Below are 11362 nucleotides of genomic sequence, written 5' to 3'. Positions count from 1 at the left end.
CCTAGAACTTACTATACAGAGAGCACAGGCTGGCCTGTACTCCAATTTGTGCTCATACTCCTTCAGTCTCCTAAGTGCTGAGATCAGAGCCCTCACCACCATGTCAAGTTATATGGCTGCTGTTCACAGTCTTGTCATACTGTCCAGGTAGGTGTTAAAGGATCTGAGCGTCTAAGCATCCAGTGTGCTAAAGTACAGGCATCTGCTACCATGTCTCAACTGTAATACATTTTTTGATTGCTTCTACCCAACCCCTATGCTGGGGAACAGCCCAGGGTCTTGTACCAACTCGGCAAGTACTCTACCACTAAACTATACCCCATCCCTATGTAGCTCAAGCTGGCCTCACTCCAAACTCCCAGATCTCGTATCTCAGATTTCTGAGTGATGGTATTACAGGTAGGTGTTGATATTTTCTCAGCTGTTTCCACCACCCTTCTCAATACCTTTTTTTTTTTTTTTATGTGAGAATCATAAAAGCTCTGAGGAACTAAGGGAATTAGCTGGGCATGGTGGCTTATGGTCCTCACTCAGGAGGTTGAGATTGAAGAACTATCCCAAGTTTTGGCCTAGACTATATAGTAACTACCAGGCCAGCCATGGTTAATGTTAAATGAATGAATAAAATACATGTAAGAAGCTTTATCAACCTTACCCCAGACGTCAGATTTGATTGAAAAGGTATTATAGGCCAGACTTTCAGGTGCCGTCCATTTAATAGGGAATTTGGCTCCAGCGTGAGCAGTGTAGGTGTCTCCGGTCATCAGTCTACTTAAACCAAAGTCAGCTACTTTCACCACATGGTTTTCGCCTACTAGGCAGTTCCGTGCAGCAAGATCTCTATGGGAAAGAGCCCTTCATTATTCCAGCTGATGGTGAGAAAGATGGGTGTGAACACGCTAGTCTTGGTTCGGTGTGTTACAGGCAGAGTTGATAAGGAGATGCTAACTAACACTGTCATACTTTATGATATATGATAATCACCAGTATGGAAACTCACTAATTTCTACCACTCATTGAGTACCCACAAAGAGGCAGAAAAAAGACGTTGAACAAAATGAATTCCTTTTTAAATATAATGGGATAGATTTCAAGGGGGAGCAACAGACCCCTCCCTGAAGGCTTTAAAATACTTTCCTAAGACAGAATGGCATTTAAAAAATTTGGCCACTAGGTGGAACAAAGGATCTTGGGTGAAGTGTTAGATGAAACAGCTCTCTGGTTTGAGACTGAAACAGAGGAAGCCTGTGTGTGAAATGGTCTGCCAACGCTCTTCTTTCATGGTCACGTCAAGCAAGACAGCTCTGTGGTTAGTCATCACAACAGTCAGCTTCACACACCTATGGATGAAGTTCTTCTTCTCCAAATACTCCATGGCAGAAGAGATCTGAGTCGCCATGTAAAGTAGAACAACTGCTGTCACCTCCTCGCGGTTGCATTCCCGGAGATAATCCAGCAGATTCCCGTAAGGCATGTATTCAGTCACAATGTAGAACGGCGGTTCCAGGGTACACACACCTGACCAAGAACAATTGACAATCTTCACCACATTCTATGAAATAAACACAACACATCTTAAACTGGCTGGTCAATCTGTTCCGCCATGCTGTCCTCTGCAGCTTCATAGACCTTTTCAGCATTGGCCTGGGATGCAGATTTCTTACCTTAACCCAAAAAGGAATAAGACCAACATTTCTAGAGCTCTGTATGTGCCCATTCCCCTTCAACTGGGTGCAAACCACGTTAACTTAAAGTAACATAACTTAGGCCTACGCTGATGCTCCCTTGCTTCTAACTACTTTGTAAAAAACTATCTTCATAGTCAAGAATTTCACTAATAAATGGCAGATTCCATATTAATTGGTTTCCTTTTTAGCATAGCTTAGTTTAATTTGAGCATTCAAAAAAAAAAATGGTCCATCTGGGCAGTGGTGGCTCATGCCTTTAATCCTAACACTTGGGAGGCAGATCTCTGTGAGTTGAAGGCCAGTCTGGCCTACAAGGGTGAGTTCCAGGACAGCCAGTGCTACACAGAGAAACCCTGTCTTGGAAAACAAAACAAGAACAGAAAAGGCCTGATTTTTAAAAAGCAAAACTCAAAGGATCCTTTGTAACCCAAACAAGTAAGCCCATTGCAGCATAAGCATTTCCTGCTTGAATAAACTGATTGGCCACAAGTTTTAATTCACCTTTTCCAGTGGTTCTTTGTTTAATGTCTCCTAATATTTCATGGCAATTTTTGATGCCACCTTGAATGCTTGTGAACTTTGAATCTGGGAAGAGTACAAATTGGACACGTTTACACAATGCAATCAATCTGTGGCTGGAGAGATGACTGGGCAGTTAAGAGCACTGGTTGATCTTTCAGAGGACTGGGGTTTGATTCCCAGCATCCACATGGCAGCTCACAACTATCTGTAACTCTAGTACTGGGGGATCCAATGCCCTCCCTCTGGCCTCCAAAGGCACAAGGCACACATATGGTACATAGACACACATGTAGGCAAGACACCCAAACACTTTAACTAAGTAAAGAAAATTTAAAGGGGCCAGAGAGTTGGTTCAGGGGTTAAGAACTCCAGTTCCAGGAGATCCAATGTCCTCTTCTTATTTCCTTGGGCACTGCAGACGTTTATAACCAGACAAAACATATATACATATAAAAAACAGTGAAAAATAAGTTTTTTTTTAAAAAGCCATTAACTTGGGCCACTGTTGTTTGTTTTAAGCAGTCTACTAATGAAAGGAGAAGCGATGTGCCTACGTGCGCATATGCCTGCATGTGTGTGTGTATATTTGCAGTACTAAGTCTAAGACTTGATGCTTACTAGCTCTACTCCTGGTCTGCATCCCCAGCTCTTGACAGGATTTAATGCAGTCAGTTTACACCTAGCATTTCCAACATGGTGCTAAAACAAAACACAACAATCTGCAAAACCATGATCTGAATACAACAAAGGGCTGGGGTGGGAGCGTGGATCTGAGGAAATCTATGGTTTGGGGTTCTTACCTAACAGTTGTACTAGATTAGGATGCTTGATTTCCTTCATCACTGCAGCTTCTTTCAGGAACTCTTCTACCTCCATGGTATCTTCCTGTTAAAGTATGTAAGAAAGAAAGACTTATTCATTTAAGTCAATTCACAAGCCTACTTGAGGCATTAAAGTAAAAGGGGGCTGGAGGGATGGCTCAGTAGTTAAGAGCACTTGTTGCTCTTGCAGAGGATCTAGGTTTGGTCCCCAGGATCCACATGGCAGTTCATAACCATCTGTAGTTCCAGGGACTCTGATGCCCTCTTCTGATCTCCCTGAACACTGCAACTATGTGGTGTAAAATGTAGACAAAAATACTCATACACATAAAAGTACTTTTTTTTTTAAGTAAAAGGGATCATATTTGAGTATTCTAGCATATTATCTTAAGATTAATCTTACTACATAAACCTAATATGCTCTACAGAAGAATAACTAAGAATACTGTCTTTAACTTATCCAATGTCAGACATTGGAATAAAAATGAAAATAAACAGGGCAAGCAAAATTCAACAGCCTCATCTTAAAACTCACCACAGCAGAGGGTTGAGATTCAGTTTTCTGGCAGGTTAGTGTTTGACCTTCTGATTAGATCCTGAGATTCTTTTTTTTTAAAAAAGATTTATTTATTTTTTAAACAGCATTCTGCCTGCATGTATGCCTGCACACAGAAGAGGGCACCAGATTTCATCATAGATGGTTGTGAGCCACCATGTAGTTGCTGGGAATTGAACTCAGGACCTCTGGAAGAGTAGTCAGTGCTCTTAACCTCTGAGCCATCTCTCTAGCCCGATACTGGGATTCTTAAAGAACAAAGCACATGTGCACGGCATCACTGCTCACTTCACACTCAGAATATGCTGGTAAACACGGCTGAGCTGACTACTACCCATGAGAACAGCTCACATGAATGACACACCACGGTACTGAATGACTGACAACTCTGTGATTTTATAGCAGGGTGCTTAAAAAAAGGACAGTAGGGTCAGGAAAAGGACTTTTATGAATTTAAGAACAAGAAGTGATTAGCAGGGCATGGTAGTGCATACCTGTAAGTCTAGCACTTGGAGGCTGAGGCAGAGGATCACGACTTGAAGACCAACCCAGACTACTTAGTGACACCCTGTCATTTTTACTTTAACTTTAAAAAAAGGGTGTCTCAATTGCAAGAAGGCATAAGGGAGAAACAAAAGGCAGGGGGATAGAGACCAAAATAGGGAGCTTATGATCACATGGAGAATTCTGTTCAGCAGGGCCTGTTCTCAGCAGAACTTATAATTTGCTTCTAAATCCCGATACGATCTCTATCAACAGCCTCCAGAGACGAGCCTTTCCCACACGTGGGTTGTTCTGTAGGGAATAATCTGCCCTGCACTGTTAGCAGCGGCACTACGGTTAATCACCACCATTTGCTGAAATGTTTGGCACCAGTGGGTGGAAAGTGTTCCAAAGTTGAAGAAGGGCACACTGATCTTTCTAAGTGATTCAGCACACACACAAACATGCTTGCAAACTTAACTCTCAGCAACCCACCTTCAGTGTCTTCACAGCAACCGTAAGGCTGTATTTCTTCCAGACGCCAACATAAACCTCTCCATACTGACCGCCCCCAAGTTTGTGCTTCATGGTAATATCTGTTCGTTCCATTTCCCATTTGTCATGGATAGGGGACACACCATAGACGGTTGGCTTGTTACACTTGGGTGCCGGGTAGTGCAGTGTGGTCACTAGCCCGTCAGCGACTGTAGAGTGGTGGTGAACAAGCTCTGCCAACGTGCTAAAGCGGCTCTCAGCAGTCACATACACCTGCGGAGAAAAGGAGACTCAACGAACCCAGAAAAGAAGGAACTATTTTTAAAAGCATACATTTCACTGGCCTTGAGACATGATATTTGCTTGTTTTCTGAGATAGGGTCTCAACTATGTCCTTGAACTCACAGAAATCTACCTGCCTCTGCCTCCAGAGTTCTCTACCTCTAGGTGTGCAATACCACACCTGGCCTGGTTTTTGTTGTTGTTTTGAGACAGGGTCTCCATTATATAGCCCAGGCTGGCCTTGAAGAATTTTTGATGCTTCTGTCTCCACCTACAAGGCACGGGGATCACAGGTGCTGTATGCTAGTGCTACTAGTACTCCAGAAGGTTATCAGAATTAAGACAGAGTAAATGTTAATAATCAGGGCAAGGGAGATGGCTTAATCTCATTGTAAGCATCATGCCTATTCCTTCAGCTGCAGGTACGTCAGGCAAACTTGTCCTCAGAATACTGCTAAGCATTAGGACTAGAGAATATGTAATTCAGCACTCAGAAGATGCCGGAGGAAGAGCATTCAGAGTTCCAGGTCAGCCTGTGCTAGAGCAAGACACTACCACAAAAAAAAAAAAAAAAAAAGGAGATTGTGCAACTTAAACCTGAGAAGTGGTTAAAATAGGCAATCAGGATCTGCTTCCAAGCTAATAAAGGAGAATTTATAATCCATGGGGAACATAAACTGACAGCCACTAATTTTAAAATTAAGAAATTATACGGGTATAATATTTATTTAATCATATAATTAATTATAAATTTTATTTTTACAACATCCCTTTTAAATGTCTAGGCCATTAAAAAGATATAATTGGATTCCAGAGTTATTAACAAGATGCTTGTTAATTTGTGATAATTAATAAGTATAAAATAAGATAGTCTTTGGCTGTATCTTTTTTCGAGACAGGTTGGCCTCAAACTCACAGAGAACTGCTGCCTCTGCCTCCCAAGGGTTGGGATTAAAGGTATGCATCACCACCACCAGGCTGGCTTTATCTTCTAAGAGAATATGATTTGCTTGTTTTTAATTAACTGACTGATTAATTTACACAGAGTCCCTCTATATAACCCAGTTTGGTCTCAAATTTGTGATTTCCTTGCTTCAGCTTCATGAGTGCTGGGATTAGAGTGTGTGCCATCATGCCCAAGCTATTGTTTCAACAATAAGCCACTGTTTAAAACAAAAAGGTGTTTTATTGTATATAAAAATGTGCATAATTCATAAGTGGAGAACTAGTGATCTTTCACAAAATAAACTCCTCACACAAGAACTATAACACCACCAGCACCCAGAATCCTTGCCTGCAAAGGTTTTCACTATATACACTTGCAGCATATGGGACTAGCCCTGTCTGAACTGCATGACGTACAGAAGTCATGCAGTATGTGTTATCTAGTGTCGGTTCTCTTTATTAAACTATTATTCACATGCTATAAAATCAGTATTACAGTATACCATTCCATACCTTTCAGTACATTTACCGGGCTCGCTAATCAATCACCACTATCCAACTCCATCGAAGTACTTTTATCATTTCCCACAGAAAGCCCATAGCTATTAGCGATCACTCCCACACTCCTCTCCATACAATTCTCTGGAAAATATTACTCTTGTCAATCTACTTTATGTGTATGAAACTCATCTATAAGAAAGTCAGAAAAATTATCTGTAAAGGGATAAAAAAACAGGTATCTTAGGCTTGGGGCTATATAGGGTCTCTGTAGCAACTACTTTGGTCTGCTTAGAAACAGAACGTATCTTCAGATACTACAGAAACAAATAACATGATGATACAGGGAGCTATTAGGCCACCACTTCCTAGGGACTTGTGTACAGAACATAATGTTCATTTCTGTTTCTGTAGGGGATTCTATTTTAATAATATATGATCATTTATTAATCAATTACACTGTTTGGTGTTATCACAATTTTCCTGCGTAAGTCTGGCACATATGTGTGGTCACTACTGTTGTGTTTATGTCAGGTAGTAGATGCTCAGTGTCCCCCAAAAGACTTGTGCTGAAGGGCTCGCTGGTCTTCAGCTGGTAGGTCCAATCAGTAAGCTGCTTCTCATTGCTCCCTTTTTGGTAGCTATGAGGTGAGCAGTTCTGTTCCACCACGTGACCCCACCATGATGTTCTGCCTGACCACAGTCTGAAAATATTAGAAAAAGTACTGCAAACAGACTGAACTCTTTGAAACTATGAGTCAAAATAAATGTCTGTGAACTATTTCTCTCTGGTGTTTGTCATAGAGACAAATAAAAGCAAACAACTAATAACTACTGGCACTTTTGTTACATTACAATGCTGGGTGGTGGTGGCGCAAGCCTTTAATCCCAGCAGTCGGGAGGCAGAGGCGGGCAGATCTCTGTGAGTTCGAGACCAGCCTGTTCTACAGTGCTAGTTCCAGGACAGGCTCCAAAGCTACAGACAAACCTTGTCTTGAAAAAAACCAAAAACCAAAAACATTACAAACTCTGATTCCATTCACTTGGACCATAGACAATACACTATGCTTGTATAATGGTACAAAAGGAGAAAGAAAACTAGTAATATATTTCCTATGTTGTATCAGCTATTAAACTTTACAAAAATTGCTTCATTTAATACTTACAATAATCCTACAAGATGGGGTTTAATAACAGGCAAGGGGAAGATGGAAGTGATAGCTTAGTGGTTAACAGTGTATACTGCTCTTGAAGAGGACTGACATTCAGTCTCCAGTACCCATGCCAGGAAGCATACAACTCCAGTTTCAGGAGAATCTAAAGTCCTCTTCCAGCCTGTGTGGTTACTGCACCCACATGCACAAACACTCACCCACAGACAGACAACACATTATACATCATTTTAAAAATTGAAAAGTAAACAAAGTTGAAAAAATAATAGTAATAGACAAAGGAAAGCCAGGTGTGGTGCACACCTGTAATCCCAGGACTCTGAAGACAGAAACAGAATGGCTGTTACAGCTCAAATTCAGCATGGTCTACATTGCAAGTTCCAGTCCATATGGTATAACACAAAGAGACCCTGCCTAAATCACCAACCATCACCACCAACACCAGGCAAACTGAGACTCAGGTAAAGTCTCCAAGTTAATAAATAGTGCACTTAGAAAGTAAAGCTGTTCTGCTTGCCCCATAGAGGAAAGGGGGCTCAACCTAAATCAACTATTCAATAGAACAAAACCTGATGTAAGTTTGGGCTTTATAATTTATATTCCATTTTTGTTTTAAATTTTAATTACTATTACTTTATTATTTTGTGTGGATGAGTGTTTTGCTCACGTCTGTGTACCGCATGTATTCCTAGTGCCAGTGGAGGCCAGAAGAGGGCACTGGATCTCTCAGAACTGGGGTTACAGATGGTGAATTATTGGGTGAGTGTTGTAAACTGAACCTAGGTTCTCTGCAGAGTGGCCAGTGCGCTTGATCCCAGAGCCATCTCTCCAGCCCTAAACAGTTCCAGCCTAACACATCCACTCTACTGAGATTGAGTTTCCCAACATCCAAGTTTTTAAGTGGCTGGGTGATGTATTTATATTAACATATACTAATGAGAAGCAGCTCTTACTCTGTGAACTTCCTGATGGACATTAGAGTTGATTTCTAACTTTTGCTTCTAAGCACTTAGTGTGTATTTGTGTTGATGATTAGAACAGCTAACATGTATACATCTCTTCATTCCTCGCCTTCAAATATGGCTTACCCTTAAACTATTAATTATCTACAATTTTATCCTTATTACCAAGTTGGTTTGAAAGACAGACTCTCTAACATGCTAAACAACCCAAACTCACACAATTAGGCAACACTTTATTTTATATCAGACAGAAATGATTTTCTACTTTAACCCTGTTCAGTGCATTTCTTCAACAGCTAGTCCACATGCACAGGTGGCTGCTGACGTGTCTTACCTTGCTGTCTGTGGTGGTATTAATCCTGTAGTGATACACACGTCCCTCATACCTGAGTGAGATGGACAGCTGCCCAGGGCTGCTCTCACTCTCTCGAACCAGGAAACTGCCGTTGATAAGGCTGCTGAGGAGATACTCTGCCGCGCTGCGGGACACGGGTCCATGGTACCAGGAATGCTTCTCCAGGCTGTTCACTGGAGTGATGTAGTTGCTTGGCACCCAACCCTGTCCATTCTTGGAGCGAACTTCACTCCACTCGCCATTCTGGTTGTAACCAAGGACTCGTAGTTTTTCGCCTAGCCAAGATGTTATCACAGAATGAAAGGGAAAACATTAAGGCTCTTTAAGACTGAGCGGAAGGGCTTAAAACTTCAACCTCACTGAAAAATGAACCAAAAACCTTGGTGCTTGCTTAACAATATCCTGATTAGTTTCCACTCTGTGGCTTAAATCACATGAGCATAACAAGAAATAGTTTCAGACAGTATATGTTTTTAAAAGATTATGTCACTTAAATTGTCTTGCAGAAACTATGTCCTGTGCTAAGTTAGTATAGAAAGTTTATTCAAATAGCTAGAAAATTACAGTGTTCATGTGTGTGTGTGTGTGTGTGTGTGTGTGTGTGTGTGTGTGTGTGTGTGTCCGTCCGTCCGTCCGTCCGTCCAGAAAGGGGTGCTGGATCCCCTGGGACTGGAGTAACCAACAACTCTGAGTTATCTAATACAGATACTGAGAACTGAACTTTGATCCTCTGAAGGAGCAGTAAGTGCTCTTAACCACTGAACCATCTACCCCTTCTTCTTTTAAGACAGTTTCATGGAGCCTACACTGCTGGACTTAGGCTCATGACCCTTCTTCAGTCTTCTGAATTCTGGATTATAGGCATATACTAACACCTGGATAATACTCACTCTTCAAAAGAAAAGTAAAATTTACTTTCACTTAAAGAGATATACATGTATGTATGCATATATGTATGTATGTATACACAAACACACACATATGATTCAGTGTTAATGATAACAAAAGCTTAGGAACAAGATGTCTGAAATACAAAGTTACTTGTATTTTCAGATGATGTCAAAGCAACAAAGCTTTCAATGTAAACAAATACTTCCTGCCCCAACCTCCTGAGACTCCAGATCCAACAAAGAGGTTTCAGCACAAGAACTGTTTAGAGGATGGGAGGGGTGGTGAAGACTCTTAAGGCTCAAGTGTTTCCAGAACTCAAGGTTTCAAAGTTCCATTTTCTCAGTTTCTTCCTGTTTCCCATAAAAAAATGAATCATTCTTTCCCATTCCTCTAAAATTAGTCTGTGGTAACAGAAAATAACTGTAAAGTTGGAGCCCCAAATCTAAATCACTTGGTGAATCTTTGTATCAGCTTCATTCTCTTGATGTTATTATTAAAAACTTCAATATACACTTTGTCCCATGCAATATACACTTGCAGAATAGACTAGAAGCTTCTTTGTCAAAACTGATAGAGTAACAGATAGCAATGGTAACACAGATGTTCATCTAAGGACTGTAGTACTTGAGGTTCTTATTTCTAAGAGATACAAAGTTTTCTATAGAGTTCACATCTGTTAGCTCCAGAGAGCAGAAAGAAGCCAATCAATCTACAGTACAGGGCCCAGAAGATGCCAGGACAAAACTGGTGAGGGAAATTCAGACTTACTGTTATAGCCATCTACCTTTCTCCTTTGGCTTACATTATGCTTACCATACCACAACATTATGTTTACCATAACTGGAGTCCTATTAGCCCCTACCATTTCACCTGAGACACCTGGTATGAGAGAAACCACTCAGAGGTCTGTGTAGGAACTCATATGTGTACATATTATACACTGTATACAGATAATAAGATATGAGTGTCTGGTATGGCAGTGGATATTCACAAATGTGCAGATGCACAGTAGCTATATGTACAAAAGAAAGGAACTTGCAGGCTAGAGAGAGATGGCTGAGTGGTTAAGAGCACTGCCTGCTCTTCCAAAGGTCCTGAGTTCAATTCCCAGCGACTGCATGGTGCCTCACAACCATTTGTAATGAGATCTGGTGCCCTCTTCTGGCCTGCAGGAGACATGCAGACAGAATACTGAGAATACTGTCTACATAATAAATAAATAAATCTTTTTTTTTAAAAAAAAGAAAAAGCATACATGTAGACAGAATACTTAGAATACTGTATACATAATAAATAAATAAATCAATCTTTTTTTTTTTTTTTTTAAAAAGGAACTTGCCAGGGAAATTCACAGAACCGCTTAATATAGGCCATCATAATCAGGATAAAGCCAAAACCCCCAGGGCTTTGCCTTTTTTTCCCTCCTCTTTTTATTAGAATTCCTACCCTGGCAATCTTGACTACCATGGAAATGGGCAGGGAAACAGACATTGAACCTGCCAGTACAGGAATCTTAGAACTTTCTTTTTATTTTTGATATGGGAAGACATCACTCTGTCAGGATAGATAGCATCTGTCCCCTGGGTTCAAGCCAACCTCTTGCTTATATGCACACAATATTGTTTTCTACAAAATTTTTATTTAAAGACAGAGTCTCATTCTGTAGCCCACTCTGACCAACAATGTTTTGCT

The 11362-nt window shown here is 40.8% G+C and overlaps 1 protein-coding gene across 8 annotated transcripts in view; it reads right to left on the bottom strand.

The window, feature by feature from the left end:
- The window catches only part of Abl2 (ABL proto-oncogene 2, non-receptor tyrosine kinase), an 83724-nt gene that overhangs the window by 16460 nt on the left and 55902 nt on the right, over positions 1–11362 (bottom strand). For all 8 annotated transcript variants that reach the window (XM_005363910.2, XM_005363914.2, XM_005363911.2 and 5 more), the window contains 5 exons: positions 8759–9054; positions 4566–4838; positions 3011–3095; positions 1341–1518; positions 656–840 (listed from right to left, as the gene is read on the bottom strand). In XM_005363910.2, the coding sequence (XP_005363967.1) occupies positions 656–840; positions 1341–1518; positions 3011–3095; positions 4566–4838; positions 8759–9054 (1017 nt within the window). The remainder of the gene's footprint in view (positions 1–655; positions 841–1340; positions 1519–3010; positions 3096–4565; positions 4839–8758; positions 9055–11362) is intronic.

This window comes from Microtus ochrogaster (assembly GCF_000317375.1).
Source record: "Microtus ochrogaster isolate Prairie Vole_2 chromosome 6 unlocalized genomic scaffold, MicOch1.0 chr6_random_2, whole genome shotgun sequence".
In the NCBI taxonomy this organism is placed as follows: domain Eukaryota; kingdom Metazoa; phylum Chordata; class Mammalia; order Rodentia; family Cricetidae; genus Microtus; species Microtus ochrogaster.
Note: the sequence above shows the minus strand (reverse complement) of the source record. Positions and strands in the feature narration are given on the sequence as shown.